The sequence below is a fragment of the Falco cherrug genome, chromosome 4, assembly GCF_023634085.1.
Source record: "Falco cherrug isolate bFalChe1 chromosome 4, bFalChe1.pri, whole genome shotgun sequence".
NCBI classification, from domain to species: domain Eukaryota; kingdom Metazoa; phylum Chordata; class Aves; order Falconiformes; family Falconidae; genus Falco; species Falco cherrug.
The window spans coordinates 10,420,088-10,440,011 of NC_073700.1; the positions used below are offsets into that span (position 1 = coordinate 10,420,088).

General features: G+C 37.8%; 1 protein-coding gene across 31 annotated transcripts in view; it reads left to right on the forward strand.

Moving 5' to 3' along the window:
• SLMAP (sarcolemma associated protein) overlaps nt 1-19,924 on the forward strand; it is an 89,337-nt gene that overhangs the window by 31,422 nt on the left and 37,991 nt on the right. For 16 of the 31 annotated variants that reach the window (XM_027805326.2, XM_027805370.2, XM_027805377.2 and 13 more), the window contains exons 2-9: nt 6,251-6,404; nt 12,065-12,137; nt 12,660-12,696; nt 14,163-14,225; nt 15,679-15,774; nt 16,059-16,130; nt 16,979-17,119; nt 18,799-18,936. In XM_027805326.2, the coding sequence (XP_027661127.2) occupies nt 6,251-6,404; nt 12,065-12,137; nt 12,660-12,696; nt 14,163-14,225; nt 15,679-15,774; nt 16,059-16,130; nt 16,979-17,119; nt 18,799-18,936 (774 nt within the window). The remainder of the gene's footprint in view (nt 1-6,250; nt 6,405-12,064; nt 12,138-12,659; nt 12,697-14,162; nt 14,226-15,678; nt 15,775-16,058; nt 16,131-16,978; nt 17,120-18,798; nt 18,937-19,924) is intronic. The other 15 variants (XM_014280420.3, XM_014280445.3, XM_014280426.3 and 12 more) reach the window with 1 other exon arrangement.

A 19,924-nucleotide genomic window follows, 5' to 3' on the forward strand; every position in this document is an offset into this window, starting at 1 on the left:
TATTGGTTTTGACCCAGTTATGTATTGTTTTGAAATCTTTGTGCACAATTCAGATTGTGCAAAGCCAATGTACTTCACCTCCTAGTAGGATACTCAGTGTGAAACAAGTAAACACAGTTGTGCTACTAGTGTTGTCTCACAAACAGAGTTTGTTACCCAGTGTGCAAAGAGCCAATCTCACACACAAAGCTGAGTTGCCATTTATTGCAAGTCTGTGCAGAGATGGGTGCTAGGTTGTAAATCCACAAAGCCAGCACACCTCTTAACACATAGTAAAACGTTTTATACACTTTGAGCAATTGTTTACAATTACTTTAGTCACACTAAATTCTCACTGGTTCCTACTAGCCCTGTCTCTATTTAAAGGTACAGCATATTTTTTTCCCCTACCATGCATGTTCTGTAAGGAGGGGGTTTTGTTAGTAGGGGGCTTTCTTTGTTCGAGGGCGGATCTTTTAGTGTGCTAATTACAATAGTTCACTTACAGTTCAAGTAATTTTGTTTGGACTCATTAACCATTTGGTTCTCCTTGAGCTTATCTTGTTATGCCCCAGCTTGACATAATTCTGGTATCTGTTCCTTCTCCCAAGGCCTTGTTTTGTTATACTATTAGAAACATTCTCTGTTTTTCAAATCCTTTCTTGTTTTTCATTATAGATATTTTACATACTTTGTCTAAATTTCAAGTTAAATAACAGACTGGCCTTCTTTTTATCACATATCTGCGAGCTGGTCGACTGTACTGCTCAGTCCAATTTTGAACTGAAGCATTACGCTAAGGCAGGCAATCCAATTTCTAGATCCCTGTTTACTTGCTGCATTTGAGTATTAGCTTTAGTACTCAGGGGGTGCATTTGTAATGCCAGCATTAATTGTTCAATGATTGATCCTGTAGTTTGTAGCATGAGTAGGGGAAGAATCTGTCGTAGTAACTGCAACATTTTATGGCTTAACTGCTCTAGCTGACAGCCTTGCTGCTTCTTTGTGGCAGCAAACATGGCAAAAATGAAGCTGTCACTCCCTGGTGGCTATAGTTCAGAATTTGACAAATTAATTTAAATCTTCCTGGTTTAAACTAATGCCTCAAAGACTGTATAACAGGTCTGTGAAGCACATGGAAGTTCTGTATACTTTTTTAACACAGGAAGTAAGATATGAGAAAAAGAGTAGTAAACTAGGAGGTCCTGAAATTTGGATTCTCTTTCTAGATTAGTTGTCTAGGCAGTGAAAATATATTGAATTAATAAAATATATTAATGATAGACTTTATGTAAAAGGCAGTGGCCTACATTATTATTTAATTCATTTAATAATTCAGGTGTGGAATAAGGCTGAAATACGTGTGATTATATGCTGTGATCTTTCTGCATTTTTAAATGTAGAATTTGTTCCTCTTTATGCAGTGAATCTCGCATCTCTGCAGACAAACTGTCTTAATTCTCCAGTAATTCTCTGCACTGTAATTCTCAGCATAATTGTTCTGAACTGCAGTTTCAAGCTGGGTTAGATGGAGTAGCAGTAATGTGCTCTTAAAATGGAAAAGGATGGCTATACATAGTGATAGCAAATGTTACGTGAGTCTGTCTTGATTGCCATTCTTGATTTACTGCCTTATTGCAGTACTGGTAAAGCTCTGCTCTAGAAGAGACTTGAGGTTCTTTCTGTTTATTTTATTGTACTTGGGGTATTTAGGTCATAAGTTTTTGAAAAAACACTTATTTTAATGCTCAGTAACTCATTAATAGAGCACTTAATCTTTAAACATTGGTTTTTCAGTTGTCCTGTGTCTGGAGCACTTATTTTCCCTCTTTACCTTGTACCTTTTTATGAACAGTTATACAACAGAAAGATCTCTGGCATCTTTGGCTTTTGAGTGTCTGTGTAATTGATTATGAAGCATTGCTGTTATTTTGAGATTAACATTTTAGCTTTCTCAGAACAAAATTAAAACCTAGCAATTTAAACGTTAATTTTTGATGATGCATTTGTCTACACTTTAGGCTAATTCTAGAACTTCATGTTAAATTTCTAGTTTGAGCCTCAGTAAAATAATGCAGCGTATTGATAAAAATGCTGTATAGCATAAAGATGAAAAAAATGCAGTGCTAAAAGCAAGTCTTGTAGTAAGGTATTAAAGCAAAAGCTTGGCAGTTTTTTTGTTCTACCATTGTGTTGTAATTACTGAAAAAGCGTGCTACTTTCTTTTCAAGATTTTCTGTGCATCTCTGAGTCCATCCTTGTCTTCTCTTAAGGTCCTTCAGAAGTGATGCATCCTATGTCAGGACTGCGTATGGCTTGGGAAACAAAGCACTTTCTCACTTGTCAGGCTAAGGAAGGAGTTCTCTTCAGCCTATCTCTTGGAAGATGTTACAGTAGAAATCCTTAAAGCAGAACTTTTTGGTTGTTAAATGTTTTTATTTCTTTGAAGAAAAGAGTCTACCTATATTTCGTAGGTAAAGTTAAAATCTGTCCTGCTGGAGCGTAGCAATTTTGCAGCTTCCTAACATCAGCTAGGATTTGTGTATTGTATGTGCGCAAATGTAATGTGTTATACTCTGGGATCTCTGTGGAAGAATTTTTCTGTTTCACTAACCAGGAATTTGTTACAGGGGGAAAAATTATAGTGGTATCTAACTGCATAAAAATAAAATGTAGACTGTGATTTAGCAAGTTGTTGGTACTCTTCTGAGTTACTGACCTGGAAACCAATGGAACTTAAGTGGAATGAGACTTTTATATACCACAGGTCAGAGCAGAGGAGGTACTTTTGTTCAGTTTTATTCAGTTTGCAAAACTGAATAGTAACTTGAAATATAATAAATACTAAATGTATAAAATTAATACATAATTCCATGCAAAGCATGGAAACAACAATTGGCAATTTTTTATTGGAACTTCTTTAATGCAGTTGCTAAAGAAGATCAACTGTACTGGAGAAATTTGAATGCACTGATGAGCCACAAGTTTTACTATAGAATAAAGTCCCCGTAAATTTTGTGGAAGCAGCATGTAGGATATCTGCAGTTAACTGAGTTTATTAACGATGTATAAAAGAGAGAATGTAAGCAATCACGAGAACATAAGTTGCTAAGGAAGAAATATGGACTAGGATTTCTTTTTCTGTCTGAGAAGGTGTTATGATACTGCAGAGTAAGTTTCTTAAGTAGCTGCATGTTACCTTGTATTTTAAGAAAGAGGGGAAACTACCATTTGAACCATGCATCTAGTTACCTGAATTAAGGATGTGGTAGTTCTTTAACAGTCCTCTAAAGCTGAGTTGCTTTGAATGAGCAATGAGCTCACCGAAAAGCATGAGCTACCATCTCTGCTTTAAACTGGAGTAGTTAATATAACGCACAAAAGGGCTGGGACTTTAGTTTGATCTGAAGAGAGGTGTGAATTATAAAAGCAAGTATAATTAGGTCAGTATATGCTGCCCTTCTTTCTGGCAGTACCAGCTTAAGCACCACCTCATATAACTCCCATCAACATGCATCAACTCTCAAAACTGGTTTGCAGTGACTAAACAAATGCCTGAGCCAGTTACACTAAAGAGGTGGTGGCGCAACTCAGCAACGAGCACCGGGGAAGGGAAGGATTTGTATTTCTCTTAAAGCTGGCACTGCTGCTGGAGTTTGTTCGTTTGTGCTGGAAAAGAACAAATGGTGCTAGTTTCGCAGAAGGCACTGTATTACATAGCTGCTGTGTGAAATGTGGTGTTTTGGGAATCGGAGAACCCACCAAGGATACTCTGTAATTAATAGTATATTAAATACCAGTATATGCCTTAGTTTCATGGCTTGCACTTGATTTTGTTTTTTAAAGATAACTTCTAGTAATGATACAAACGCGATGGAGGGATTGACCTTTGAGAAGGATCACTTGAACTAATGAAAACTAGTATGGAATTAACATTTGAATTTGCTACGTGAAAGGGACCAGCTCTGCGGGTTTCCTGAGCAAGTGCTACATTAAAAATAACTGAATCCTTTTTACTAAGTCTTGAAGTCGGTGCATTTCTCCTTAGACATCATCTTATTAACATGCTGCTAGTAATACTTACTTCTTTACTAGATACAGGAAGAAGAGTATTTTCATTCTGTTTGTAAAGACTTTGAGCACCACTTTTCTAAAATTTACGTAATGAAATTCAGTGGCATGGAGTTAAATGGACAGCAGGTTAATAATAAATGTTATGTGTATTTTCTGTGGCCATTTGTTTACAAATTATTTTTGCAGTATGAATTTTGTCTGCTGATATTTTATAAGTTTTGTGTTGCTGATGCTCTGTTGCACTTCCTGTTCTGTGGTCACTCTCCTGTATTTCCTTGTGCTGTCTCATCTGTGCCCCATCTGCAGATTCTGCAGAAGTGTGTTTACGAGGGGCGGTGATTAATCAAAAGGTAGAGGTATAAAAGGCAGATATTATGCATAGGAAAGAAAAGGGTGGGGAAAAGCAAATAAGCACAAGTAGGTTTGTTTCTCCTTGCCTGTGACTCTTTTTCATAGCAGAAGAATTTTCAAATGGAGCAGAAAGCCAATTGGAAACAAACAGGAAGTAAAGAAAACAATTATCGCTGCACTGAACCATGAGAGGGTTGGGTACTTTCAGATTAGCAACTAACAAGCTAATTAATTTGATTTGCGTTTGAACTTACGACTTCTATAAAAGCTATATTATATACTATAGTGTTTCATAACGTATAGATTATTATTTAGGTAGGGTGGGTCTGATTGTTAATGCAATGAATGCAGCCCTAATTTCTTGATCTATGCATAACTTGTGTTTACCTTCATCTTTATGAACATAGGACTGATTAGTATTTTCTTTTTCTTCAATTTAAGATCAAAGGCATATCTGTTGAGGAAAAAAAATCTTTCATGTACTGTTTTTCATTCTGTCATTTCATACCCCTAGCTGAGCTTCCCTGTGCTGGCATTCCCCTTGATTACAGTATTGAGTCCCATCTTCTGGATGCCGTGGCGTTTAAGCTTTCAGGTTTGGGGCACTGCTTTGTGCTACTCAGGATGAACATGCAAGATGCATATCATATGCTTGGTGTCATTTTCCAGTCTGAGGTCTGAAAAGCCCTGGTGCTGGTCTCTTGCTCCATTTTAAACCCATGTTTTTCCCTTGACACTATGATTTTGAGCTATATGTAATTGTTTTTTGAGGAGTGTGATAATAGAGGCAAATAAAAGTATGGGAAAATTTGCATGGAATCCTGAAAAAAATTGTCAGTTGCTTTTATAAGAAAAGCATGGGAATACAATAATTTTTCTGAAGGCAACATCTCTGCTCCGGCCTTATGCTTGCTTTGGGACTTGATGAGATTTTTCACGAGTGCAGGAAGCCAGGGATTTTTGCCATCCTAATCAGGTTCCTGTAATAACTATTGTAATCTTGAACTACTGAAAGTGACTCATTTCAGTAGTTACACCTGGCTGGTTAGTAACATTCCAGTCCCTTCTTTCATGCTGTCTGCTGATCAGGTCTTACCCAGTGACTGTGGTCTTCTGCCAGGTGATTCACTTGTAACCTCTTCTCAGATGCAGCACTTGTGACTAGAAAAGTCTTGTGTCAAGTAGTTTCAGATTCAGTAAGTTGCTATTAAAATTTAATTAACTCTACAAATGTATATTTACCGAGGTACTTGATGGTGTAGCAACCTTGAGATTAACTTAATGGTGTGAACTAGTATTGCTGATAGGTAAAAGCATGCTATTATTTTCCCACCCCCTTAATTACACTGTGGTCTTCTATTACAATTCCTGAATTCTGTCTTCTGCCAAAGCTTTTCTTTGTGCCCTCAATGCTAGTCTTCCCTACAACATATTTCTGTCATGGAACATTGGAACCTTAAATGATGAGCAGTTAAAATGTTTGTATGTTGACCAACATAAGTGCAGATTCTTACATATGTGTGGCAAAAGGTGTTGTTACTAACAATGTCTGATCCTTTCCATGCAGGCAGTTGGTTAAGTACAGTTTGTGGCAATTCCTTGCATAGTGCGTGTGGTAGAATTCAAGCACATATGAAACTACTAAAAATAAAATAAAATTATTCTTCATAATGTGAAGGTGTAGTGTCCTAAGGAGGGTGTTTTGAGTTTGGTACATCTGTCTTTTTGCACATGAAGAGGTCAAGCTATATTTCATAGCAAATACAATTTTAATTGGAGCTTATGTTTCATAATACTTGTTTTGTTGTTTCCAGATACTTTACTATTTTGTTTTCTTCTTTTACAGTTCTATCTTCAAGACACTAAAAGTAGTAATGGTACCTTTATTAATAGTCAGAGATTGAGTAGAGGATCTGAGGAAAGCCCACCATGTGAAATTATGTCAGGTGACATCATCCAGTTTGGTGTAGATGTGACGGAGAACACGCGGAAAGGTAAGGGTATGGATCTTTTTTTTTTCCCAAAAAATATATTTAGAACATCTTACTACAATCTAATCTTTGAGAATAAATGGTATTTCTGTTGTAAGCAGATAGGTTACTTTTTGCTTTGTTTTGTTGCTACCTCTTCCCTCCTTCGCACTGGCAGCAAGTCCTGCAGCCACATGGTAAACTGGACCAAGAAACTTACCTGCTGAAAACATGGACTCTATTTCACCCCCCAGCTAGAATTTGACTGGGTTTCTTCCACGGCCCACCTTCTTCTGTGGCCGTATGGGTGCTAGTATGTGTGGTGGAAATGCGGATCCAGAAAAGGAGGCTCAACTGGGACCACATGTTTAGCTCTTGCCTCACTTAAGTTGACCTACAGCAATATTAAAAGCGCAGCATGGGCATGTGTGTGCTGTGCTGTGTTGGGCTTTTTTGTGTTTTTTAGTTTTATTTTATTTTTGTAACTACCTTTCTTTCAAGCCTGTGAACCCAAAAGTTTCAGCTAATAATGTGGCAGAAGTATAAAACTGCATTTCTTGATAAAGTACTTAGCGTTAGTTTGAAACAGGCTAATTTAATTCTTGTCAAGATACATACTTTTTCTTTCAGTGACTGCTACTAATTTGGATTTCTGCAGGCACTTAAAAATGAGGATAGAAAAACATTGCTAGCTGAAAAATGAGGTGATAAAATTTTTGTTTGGTTTGGTTTTCTTGCGGTCCTCTTGCCAGTATGCACGCTCAGGGGATCTTGTATTACAGTAATAGCTATATATCTGGTAATCAATAAAAATGCAGCCTCAGTCTCTTTTTCTTTTGCATTTATGTATAGTGTTTCAGGAGCCATTTCTTTCTCTTTCTGAAGTCTGGTCTGTATGTGAATTATTAGATTGTAGTCAATATTGTCAAGACTTCTTAAAGTTATTTAATGGGTCTGTTATTTTCTGTAAGCATCAAACCTCTGGCTGTGTTCTAAAGAATCCTAATCCAGTAACATGTGAATTTGGCAATAAAATGGCAGAACTGCCATCACTCCTCATCTGCTACATTTCTGAACAAGACCTTCATAGACCTTATCACTAGAGAGGTGTATTAGGAAAGAATAAAATGGAAGAATAATATTAAATATAAATGCTGGTGGTAGTTCTTTTTTAAAAAAACCAAAAACAACAACAAAAAGCCCCCACACGAACAAAACCCCCAAACACACACACCACCCCAAGCCACCTCTCCCAAACCCCAACAAACCAACCCATAGTACAATGGTAGAGTTTTTAAAGGGCATTAAGTGAACAAAACGAAAAGATGAAGCTTGCTCATGAATTCTGTCTGTCTTCAGCCAGGTAGGTTATAGTTCTCAAAGTCTGAAGTATCAGAGGAAGGTTAAGGAATACATCTTTGAAGAAAATAAAGTTGAGAAATGGCAGTGCTGAAGTAGTTTGTCATGGAGAGCTTCTGGAGCTATAGTATTTTCCAGTGATTCATTGTAGTGAACATCAGATGACATTGTTTCACTTTTCTCAAATATGGTGGTGCAAAGATTTACCTCCTGGATGTCTAGTTGGAATTGTAACTTAGGGAGTTACCTAAATTGTGACTTCATGTGAAGTGATTGCAAATATTTATGAATGCTAACAGTATACATGGAATAAACCAAAGGAGTACATTGCATCTGATGAACCTGGAACTACTCATTTGATGAGATGCTGTCCTCACTAAAAGCTGAATTCCTTCATGTGTATTTAGACCTAAAGCAATATTTATTTTAAGATTTAGTTGGAAGAAAAATTGGAGTTCACTTGTTTTTATCAGCAATTTTTTGCAGTTAGTTTATGTGAAAGTGTATGGAAAGTTCATCGTAAGCAAATATTTGCTAGGAATTCTTGCCGGTTATTTTTCCCAATGGTTTTATCTTAGTTTTACAAAAATGTGATCTCAGTGACCTGTCATTTGTGTAATGAGTGACCAGGTTGTGCAGCCTTCCTTTTCCTCTTCTTTAGCTTTGAACGTAGGAGCTGTGCTCATGTTACTCATGAATGTGTTGAGTTAGCTAACGAGGAAGAGCGTGCAAGTTTGCTTTCCTCTCTCTCTCTTCTCCCCCAAGCAATGAATGAAGATTGTATCATCGTGCTGGGGGCATGGAACAGCTGCATCACAGTTACGTGTTTAGCCTTGAATGCAATTAGAATGCATATAAACACTTTTTTTTCTCCAGTTCATTTCAGTCATCTTAGATGTTACTGTTAACCTAAATCTAGTAATGAAACAGACATGAAAGTAGTTCTTAAATTAGCAATTGCCTTTAAAAAATTTTTCCATTCTGGTATTTGCATAATGCCTTACTCATACAAGGCATTTCAGCATTTTGCGGTGCGTAATTATGAGGTAATGACACGATAGGCAGAATTTACTTGCCATGTAAATTCTGAATTGTGTAAATATTGCTGGAATACACTTACTTTTATTGTTCAGGCTGTGTCTTAGTAAGTCATTTCCTTGCCAATGTGATCTCGATTTGGTTCATTAAAATAGTGGCATATTCAGAATGTGATTTTACACGAGTACCGATCCCTCTGCTTCCTGCTGCAGAGCTGGTCCTGGCCAGGCCCTGGAGAAATTAGAAATGCTCCCAGCCCTCCCGCTTCCTTATTTGTTCTCTTGTTCTATCACTGACACGCACGCAGGCCTGCTCGCTTCCCACTCCTTCGTATGGTGCTTATCCATGAATCATCTCACCCTGCTTTTCCTTGTGGCCTCGTGGTTTATATTCTTGTAGCCGTTCCTGAATTTCCCAGTCGATGCCAGAGCGTTCCAAGAGCGAACCGGTGCTTTCCCCGCCTGGGGGGGGGGGGGGGGGGGGGGGGGGGGGGGGAGCAGCAGGCTCTGGAGCAGGGGTAGATGCTACCAGATGATTTAGTTCAGATACAGTTTATGCATTATTTCCTAGGCAGGTGCGGACTCTCCTGTCTGCAGCCCCTTCCTGTCGCGGGTGTTGGCAGCAGCCAGCGCGGTGCGCCCCGGTGCGTGCAGCTTGTCGGGGGCACACAGCCCCCCACACAGCCCCCCTGGGGGGTGCGGGGCCGGTCCGTAGCCCGGGTGTGGCGATTGCCACGGCCGCTGTTACCGCGCTGACAAGCCAAGATGAGAACGTGCCACCTGCGAGCCGCCCGTGCCACACGAACATTCAGACCAAACCTCTTTCTTTATTCCTGGGGGTTTTTTATGCTCCTTTGCAGCATAAACCAGGGTTCGGGGCAACTCTGGGTGGTTTTTTTGGAGCGGTGCAGCGGGTGACAGTTAGGTGTTTCGGGATAATGCGGCGAGTTTGAGGCCGGAGCAGGGCCGGGTACCGCGGGACCCGCGGGAGCGGGCGGGGCCGGGCCGGGGGCGCAGCCGGGCCCCGCGGGCGGCTGCCGGCCGGGGGCGCCCCCTGGCGCCGCGCCCCGGCACTGCAGCGGGGCTGCCAGCCGGGCGCCAGGTGCCGGGGCCGGGGAGGCGGCAGCCCCGGCAGTGCCGTCACCCCCTTGCCAGCCGCCCGGGAGGTGAGTGCGGGGCCAGGGGAGAGGAGGGAATATGTTGTAGCTGGAGAAACGTTTTCTCAATCCCCTTTGTCAACCAGAGATTGCTTGACTATCCTTTTTTTTTTTTAATTCCCCAAAAGGCATAATACAGACTTGTATTTAAACAGTTACTGGTATCCTGTCCAGTCATCGCTATAATAATGTTTTATATGTTGCTTTACCTTTCCCTTAGGCTTTCTTATCATTGTTCTTCCAATTATAATGAACTGGTAGCTAAAGGACAGAGCGCAGGGATTTTTTTTTCCTTCTTTAAATTATTTTTATTATATAAATCCATCAAAAAACCTTTTCACAGTCACTGTCTATTCGAGACCCTCTGCAAAATCCCCTTTATCCGTTATTTTTTTACACAAATAAAGCTCCTGCAGCTTTTAAGAGATTTTTTTATTTCCAGTCAGAGTATTGATGGAAAAAACTTCAAAATTATATAACCTCACAGCAGACCTACCTTGATGTATTGCCCAAAGGTAAAGCTGTCTGTTGGTCTTTAATTTCAGATACCCTAATACTTTCTTCTTGAAATCACTTAATTTTCTCTTTATGCCTTAAAGAAAAGATTCTTCATTATGAAAGCTGCGTATTATATGCTAGAGCTAATACTGTTAATGTATTATTCTGTTAATATTTTTGCAAGAACATATTTATGAATTCTGAGGACTTAAGTCTAAAGCCAAAAAAGACACCAAACCCATGGATTAATCTGTTTTGAGAATGAGATCCTGGCTGTTCTTCCCTGGCATGTAAATTTAATACTTCACTGGGTCAGCTTGAAAAAACAAGGTGCTGTAGCCAAAAGGGTACTTCTGCAAGCATTAGCTTTTAGCACTGAACAAAGGTTAAGAACAACTCTCTTCAGTTGGATCATTTCTTCTGTGTTTTTAAATTTTATTGAGGTAGCTTCCTCAAAGGCCTGTCTTGTTTCCCTGGAGTACTACTGGTGTCCTAAAACACCCATTGTCCTTTTTTTCCAAGCCAGATTAACTGTTTTGCTGGTATTAATAACCCTGAAAGTAGAGCAGCTATTTGTCTTTGTATGTTGGTGGGTACTTTAGGTATAGTAGTAGATGACAGATGGCTGTATACTTATTTGTGTCTAGCTTATGGTAGTGATTTGGGAACAACATCTATCTTTCTTTCCGTGTAACTTTAAAGAATTTTTATTTCCCAATTCATAGGACCATACAATACAAAAAACAAACCAAAACAGGTGCAGCTGTCATTTGACTGTTAGCAATGTCATTGAGATGGTATCAGTAACATTTTTGGGAAACATTGTGAAGAGAGGTTAAACTTGATGTGAGAAACAAATGTTACATTTCCTTCTCTTATTCTTTAGGATCTTTCTTGAATTCAGAAAATCTTGAATTTAGTTCTGGAGAACAAGCTTTCTCCTGAAATGAAGAGGCCACTTGTCTCCAGGGGCTGTGCATTAGATGTGTACTACAGGTGTACCAAAATAAAGATGTATTCTCCTGAATGATGCTGCTCATAGTGTTCAAGAGGATGTACTTCCCAGTAGTTCCTATACTCTTCCTCTCCATTCCCTTTTTGATCCTTGTGTTTGTAAATAACAATCACTTGCCAAGTTACAGGTGTTCAAGTGAGTGTCTGGTGACTCAAATTGGATGTGTTACTTTTTAAGTCCCTGGCTATGCCCACAGGAATTTTGTCAAGAAAGTAGCTTATCATTTTGTTTATAATTCTGCACTCCCGTTTCTTAGCGTAGGTAAGATGCATTCCTTTTTCCTCTTTTTATGATCAAAACGTACAGTGAATGTTTTTTAACTTGCTGCAGTAAAGGCAGCTTGCAGGTACTGCTGCATGTGGAAGAATTGGAACTGGAACTGCTTCACAGCCAGGACTAGGTACACAGCATAACCTCTTCAAGCTTCTATTGATAAAGTTTCCTGTCTCCAGAGGAGGTGTAAGAAGGCAGACCCAGGGACTGGTGCTTGAAGGCGTTCATGCCTCTTCTTGTTTGTCTGCCTCAGAGAACCAGGGCAGTTTGCTTGGATACCATAACATTAACCATTGAACTTACCGTGATTTGTTACTATTTAATTATGACTTACTATTTGTTTCTTTTCAGTTACCCATGGATGTATAGTCTCCACAATCAAACTGTTTCTTCCAGATGGAATGGAAGCTCGATTGCGATCAGAGTAAGAATAAGTATTGCATGTCCTAATAAGAGTAGTAGAAATATATAGTTCTAACTTTTTAGTTATGATGAAAATGTGCAAGTATAACATTTGCTCTAGTGAAAGTGTACAAAACTCTGTAAGCTATCAAATATTATTTTGCTCTGTTCAATTTGTAAACGGGTGTAGTGTATCCACTGTCTTTTTGTATCTATTGTTTTGTGCACACAAATTGATTTAAATCTTAATCCATTGCAGAAGAATCAAATATTGTGTAATTACTGAAATAGAAGTTGGTAAAGAGTTTTTAGAATAGACCTTGGATTTCAAGTTTGAAAATAATTCTGTAACTTTGAAAACATTGCTCAGCATAGTATTACCGGGTTTTGCACATCTGTATGTTAACTCTTATCTGGTTCTTATCTGAAGAATAAACTTAAAAATACAAAGCATCTTGATTAAATGCACGTTACTAGGGATATTCTGGAGTTTTGAAATGCTATTCTGCACTTTGTGTTCACTTTTTTTAAAATTTTTTTTTAGTGTTATCCATGCTCCATTACCAAGTCCTGTTGACAAGGTAATTTAGTGATTTACTGTTTTCTGCCTTATTCAGCCACATGCTGTTTTCTGACTTGTTACAAAGATGAAGAAATGGTGAAGTCCAGTTATATTTAGATATGTTTTCCACTGCCTGTTTTTAACTAGTTTGATTCTTTTGAGTGACATTTAAGGTAGAGAAGGTAACGCAGTATCGCAGTATATATTTTAAGGTAGCTTGGCTTCTTAAAGTATTGCACCTGAAACATGGCTTCAAAAAAAAAACCCCAAGTATGTTAAGAGGATTAAATTTGAAGGTACAGGTTGATTGACCAACAAGTCTTGGGCATTGCTTAATTTGATACTTGATCTGTTCTCTAGATCCCATGAGTTTGGGATCCCATGATTTGGTGTTTGGATGAGATCTGTTGTCCTTTTATCTTAATTTTTATGCAGAAGAAGCTGCACGGCACAGGCTGGAAAGTGCTCTGGCATGTCCCAAAGGAAGTTTGGGACCAGACTTCTGTTCCTCTTGTACAGGCAGAGTCGCTCACTTGTAGGGTCATGGCATAGCCAGTAATGTCTAGTATAGTTTTTAAACTCAATCTTGATGATGTGAGGGACTTGTAGAAAAGCTGTTAATAGATTCAGCCTTGAGACAAGTGATCAGGAACTGATTGTCTTGCTACCCTCTAAAAAGAAGGATTAACTGAAGTAGGTTAGAATCAAAGTTTTAAACAAAATTTTGAGAAACTAAGGGAGCTTATTTGTGAAGTCAGCAGCCTGAGGTGTTATAGACTTTGCATTTAAATGGAGGTTTCAAAACAGCATATGGAGCTTGAATGCAGGGCAAGGGCAGAAATTCTGAGGAGGGACTGCAGGTATAACTGTGTGAGAAACAGCTTCAAAATTGTGTCAGTGTAGGACGAGCCTACAAGAATTAGCAAACAAATAAATTTGCTGCCCCCGCCCATGAAACAACCCCTCTCTTTCCCTCAAGTCCAGAACAGTTTGTAATGATGAAAGATAATAGAGGAATTCCCCAAATCTGAAATAAATACTTATAAAGGGGAAAGATGAAGGTGATGGCAGTAGTTCAACAGGAAGTGTGTGAGGATGACATTTAATTGGAATATGAGAGACTTTCTTTTCAATTCTGGAAGCCCCTGATTTCTCTTTGTCCTTGGGTTGAATGGCTTCACCCTTGTGCAACTCGTTTCTTTTTTGTTAGTTTAATCTCAACTGAAACAAAAGCCTTAAACTCTTTAGTGTGTTGGTGGTTCAGGTTGTAAGGACGTTAACACAGTGAAGCCTCAGTCCAGAGCTGGGAAATTTTATGATAAAAAAAAGAAAAAATAGTAGCAGAACAATAAGTGATTTAAAACAGCAGTATTAGATAATCTTAAATTTACCTTCATGACTAGATTCAAATGATGAATTTTGCATTATTTGTGTTTAATGAAAAACCCCCAAACCATATTGATTCTTAAATTCTCTTATTTTTAGGTTGCTGCTAACACGCCCAGTATGTATTCTCAGGAATTGTTTCAGCTTTCACAGTATCTACAGGTAGGTTTTTTCTTGACAGCATTTAGTTTGGCTAAATATTTAATCTTTGTTGAAAACACAGATCTTAGCTCTGTATGTCTTTGTTTCACTACAGAAAAGGCAGTTGAATGCTTATCATGTTCCTATTTACAAAATGCAAGTCGAACAATGTACAGCATGTTGTAACTTGACATAGTGTAGTTCTGTGGAGTTTTGGGGTTTTGCATGAACAGTAGAAACTATTGACTTTTATAAAAGAAAACATGAGAGCTTCCTGTTTTATAGAAAGCTCGCTGAATGCTATATAGCTGCTCTTCCTGGCCTGTCTCCTCTCCTACTTTGCTGTCCTAAATTTTCTTTTGCTCACAATACTTTTGTCATCATCTGTTGCAGTGGATATACTGTGTATGTGTATAAGTTTTGGTAGAACAGAGGAAAGGCAAAGAAAAGGTCATTTCATGTCTCAAGAACTAGCTCGTTTCTGTGAACATAATTTCATAGTGTGAATATTTCTGTCCCTGTATCTGTTGGAAAGTATAAAGGAGGGGACAGCGCTGGCAGCTCATCTTCCTCACTGGCATCCCCAGCCTTTCTGTGCCTGCTCCTGTGTTAATTTTAATAGGCGTGTGTTTTCCTAGGGTGTCATGTCACGGAAGGGTTAGACTGCAAAATGGCAACGCATTAAAGTGTGTGTTAATAAATATAAGTAAAACCTTTAGAAAGGACCATAGAATCAGCTTTCTGGAAAAGATGCGAAAACATTATTACTGGTGAATTCTATCTAGGTTTAATTTATGTTTAGTTCTACTGATTTTATTTTGCCTGTTTTTGTTGGTAACGTCAATTTTTTTTGTTCGCTATCAATGACGAAGCTTTTCAGACAGGTACTAACTTTATATGTATTTGCTGACATAGCAGAAAGCAGCTCAGGCAGATGATCTTTCTTGGGAAGCCAAATACTTGCTGGCCAATCTGTTCACTCCCTGTATCCTGGAATTGTTAAAGAAGATGCTTTTCTATCTTACTGTCATAAAGCAAAAATCAAACAAAAATAGTAGTTCTTGCTTGGCATTTTTCTTTTGTGACCTGATTTGAGGGTGAACAGCTCATTCCTTGGGAGCTGCCAAACTGCCTTTTGGTGTTCGCAGTTCTGTTGCTCAAATTCTTGACAAAAGTCAAAGTGTTTTTAAGTCTTGGAAAGAACAACTTGTAGTGATGTATGCTCGGCATGTGCACCATATGTGTGAAAAAATAACGTCAGGTTCCTGAAAACTTTATAGGTTAACAGCTTCTAATTAAAATACCCAAATAAATGTGTGGATGGGTAACATGGGATGGGCTTATCATAGTTTCACATGTGACAACGTTTGCTGTTTACAATTCCTTTTTTTCTTGTATTTTGGTATCGCTTCTGTTGCTTCTGTTACTCTGAGTTGTTCTAGCTGAACTGACTGGTGCTCTGGTCTCTTCACAGGAAGCCTTACATCGGGAACAAATGTTGGAACAGAAGCTGGCAACCCTTCAGCGACTACTTGCTGTCACGCAAGAGGCTTCAGATACTAGTTGGCAGGTATCTGCAGCTTCCTTTTCCTTTATGGACTGAATTGCAGTGGCATATAAAGTTTAGCTATTAATTTACAAACAATGGGGAAAAAAACAGCAGAAAGAAGCAAAATCTTAGGGTGGTTCTCTTAAACTGCGCATAAGATAATTTTTAGTTTAATGATTATGTACCAGTTTGAAATAACTATTAATATTAAGTACTCCAACAAAATGGAAGTCTTTAAAGCAGAACTCTACTGGAACTACATAAAGCGTATGTTAATACTAAGGTGATACTGCCTTTTCTTCTAGGCTTTAATAGATGAAGACAGGCTGCTATCAAGGTTAGAGGTTATGGGAAATCAGTTACAGGCATGTTCAAAGGTAAGTAGTTAAAGTTGAGTGCAATGGAATGATCTTTTGAAGTGTTTTGAAATTAGCTAGTTGTAGGAAAGCAGCTGGAACATAAACTTGCCAAAATGACCCTGTGCAATTTTGATAATCTGAATAGCATGAAAACTGTAGATCTGTTCTCTATTTCATGGAATCATTTTAAATCTAGATAAATGTCTGTTTTTCAGCATTTTTTTAGTCCAGATTGATTTCTTTTGTATATGCATGTAAACATGTATGTAGTGAGATGCAGGAAAGTAATTTCTGTCATCAGTGAGGAGCAACCACCCTGTCCTTTTTCCAAATAGGGATTTGAGAAAAAGCATTATCAATGTGCTGTCTGACAGCAGCATTGCTGTCAGAGTAACAGAGTACCAAGTATGTCCTGCCTTGATTGTGGTTTAGGCCACCTATGCCTGCCTTAAATTTTTATATTTATTGTTTTTGAGTTCTCTCAACTATCTGCATTATAAGAAATTTTTTTGCCGGTCCTGTTTGAGGTCTTTCAGATGGGACCTCACAGGTTTCTGGTTTGTCAAATTGTCGGTCTTCTGGGCTTGTAATTGTCTTAGCAGCATCCAAAAAACCCCCGTGGTTTTTCTGTCATCAAAGCTGGTCATTGAATGTGTGCTGCCATACATGCAATTAAAAACCCAACTGGTTTACACCCGGTTGTGTCAAGTATCTTTGATCACTGCTTTGTCTGTAATGTTTGTCCATCTACCAGAAATTGCTAAATGCTTTGGAATAGAATAGGTCTTATCACAATCTAATCTATTTAATCAACAAAATACTGATTTATCTTCTGTCTTTGTATCTGAATTATCTTATATATACAGAATCAAACAGAAGACAGTATACGAAAAGAGCTTATAGCATTACAAGAAGACAAACACAACTATGAGACAACAGCCAAAGAGTCCCTGAGGCGGGTCCTTCAGGAGAAAATTGAAGTGGTCAGAAAACTGTCTGAAGTGGAGGTATTGAAGATGAATGCCTAGTTTTCTGGAAATGCTGAAATATTTATAAATGTTGCTGCTTTGATCCCTATTCTGTTGCCTGTATTATGTCAGTATTTGTTGGTGTAAAATGTTGGCCCCAAGGACTTGTGGCACTTGCAGTATATTAAGTAGTAGTGTTTATTTCTCTTACTGGACAATACTTAGATTGTTAAACAGTTAATGAGAAACTATTCTTTAAACTCCTTTTTCTGCCAGGTTTTAAAGTTCAAAGTTCATGAAGCTGTCTTACAAAAGTTACTATGTGTGGGAAATAAGTGAGGGGAAAATTACATGCATGTGTTAGAAAAAATGCTATTAGACCTTGTTTAAACTGTAAAATTTATGGAAACATAAGCTTAACCACTCATACAAATGACACTTAAAAATGAGCTTTTGAGATTACACTGTGTTGAACACATTCTTCAAATTAGATTTCTGCCCCTATAATATGTCTTATTATTTTTTCCTTTGTTTTTTCTTTCCATTATTATTTGTTACATTTCCTTAGGTCAAGAAATATCATAAGAATTAATTTTAAGTGTAAAAAGTCTCCAGTCTCTTCATGCTTTTTTGAGAATGCAATGCATATAGTGCTGTAATGAATAACCTTACGCAATTTCAGTTAAATACTCCTTTTTATAATAGTTTTTGACAGGTTTGTTAATGGTTTGAGTTTAATCTTCTGCCATTCTTCTCCTTTCCAACTCTATATCAAGAAACAATCTTCTGATGTACTTATCCTGCTTTTTCCTATTTACTGTGACTCTTGGGGGAGAAATACTAATTTAACTTTAGTCAGAGATTTGCTTGAGTGTTTCGTGCCACATACTTTTCTCTCCGCACAAAAGATTCATTAGCTCCTGATTGAGAGTTGTCCTTTAGTAATTATATAATGTAGTTTCGAATGTACTTTTTTCTAAAGGTGTTTTAGTTGTGAAGGAGAGCTAAGTCAGAGCTTGTTACCAAAAAACCCTCAACAACCCCAAACCAAAAAACATTGTATGACTGAAGAAACAAATCTCGAGCTATGAGGAGGAAACTCCGTACACCATTAGCTGTGCTACTATTACTGCTGATGCAAACTTCAGGAGCAATCCTTGCTTCCTGAAGACCCAGCTGCCTCTTGAGTAAGGGAATGATGCCTTTCCACATCATGGACTACAGAAAAAGATTTAGAACACTTCCTTCGAGCCACTTGGCTTTTATAATGTGTTAAATCTTCTTTTGCTGGGTGAAAGGTGTCCTGAAATCAATTAATTTCATTGCATTACAAAATAGTATAAAACTTCCACAGTTTGCCATAAAACCAAAGAGAATGGGAGAGATGGTTCACAGGTTTCAGCTCTTTATTCCTATCATTCACAATTAATAACCTACTGTGGGTTTTTTGGTTTGGGTTTGGTTTTTTTTTCCCCCCGTGCATGAAGCTAATACATTTTCACATAATCTGTTTTTTAAGTAGAACAATGCAAAAATTTGTGTAGGTAGCATTTTTGCCAGGACTTGCTCTGGTTGTTTAGCTTTAATTATTAGGAACAAAGCAGTTAAATACAACTAATTACATTCGTTATTGTTTGGAAAAAAATAGATCCACTTCACTGTTGGTAGATAATTAGTCTCTTTTTTTAATTTTATTTCATAATAATTCTGTCTTACAGAGGAGTTTAAGTAATACAGAAGATGAATGTACTCACCTGAAAGAAATGAATGAGCGGACTCAGGAAGAATTAAGAGAATTAGCTAATAAGTACAATGGAGCTGTAAATGAAATTAAAGACCTTTCTGACAAGCTAAAGGTAATGACAGAACTTGATCGGACTTGTGATGATACTATAATGCATGGAACAAATGTAATTTCTCATGTAGCAATCAGATAAAGGTTAAAAAACTTTTAAAAAAGGTTAATGAAAAATTATATAATCTTTTACATACTGTTTTGTTTACATTTAATGTACCTGAAACTGTCATCAGTTAGGTAAATTGCTAAAAAAGGTTCCTTTACCTGCAATTTGAAAAGTTACCGTATTTTTGGAGCTGCAGTATATTTTAATATAAAACTATGTATGGTGTAAAACTTTATATTCAGCTGCTTTTATATAGACAACTGTCAAACTAAACATTTTACAGTTAATGGGAATGAAGACTAGAATTAAAAATAAATTTGCGCTTCATGGTACCTTTTTTGCCGTTAACCATTAATAGCCTACCACATAGTAGTAGTATGGCTCAGCTTCCAGGGGAAAGGAGCATGCTGTCGGGTTTGGTATTAAACTAAACGTCAAAACATACTAATATTTAAAGGTCCTTTATGCCTGAGACAGTTGTTGCATTTTTCTTGAATAAATACGGAATTTGAACTTAGGTTCTTTTGAGTCCTAGGTCAGCACCTCAGAGAGAAGATTTTTCTTTCCAAATTAAGTGCATTTGGTTTCCTAATTACAAGTTACAGTGATTATGATGAGTTTATACAGAAGGATCAAAACTGAGATTTATTACCTAGCTTTGATGGAGGAGAGTCTCTGAAACTCGTTATCATGAACTTATTATTCCATCAAGTTGGTCTGTGCAATGTACTTTCAGTTCAGAGGGATGCTTGGGTTTTGATTGGTTTGAGATTCTGGGAGATGGTGGGTGTTTCTTAGTTCTTGGGCCCTGGTACTGTTCCTGTAAAATCTGCGGTCCTCGGACAAAAAGTTAGTTAAGATATTTTGAGATTCTTTCTCTCTGTTACTGTGCTTGAAGTGAAATGTAGAGAAAAATCACAGTAGAAAAATTTTGTGTTTT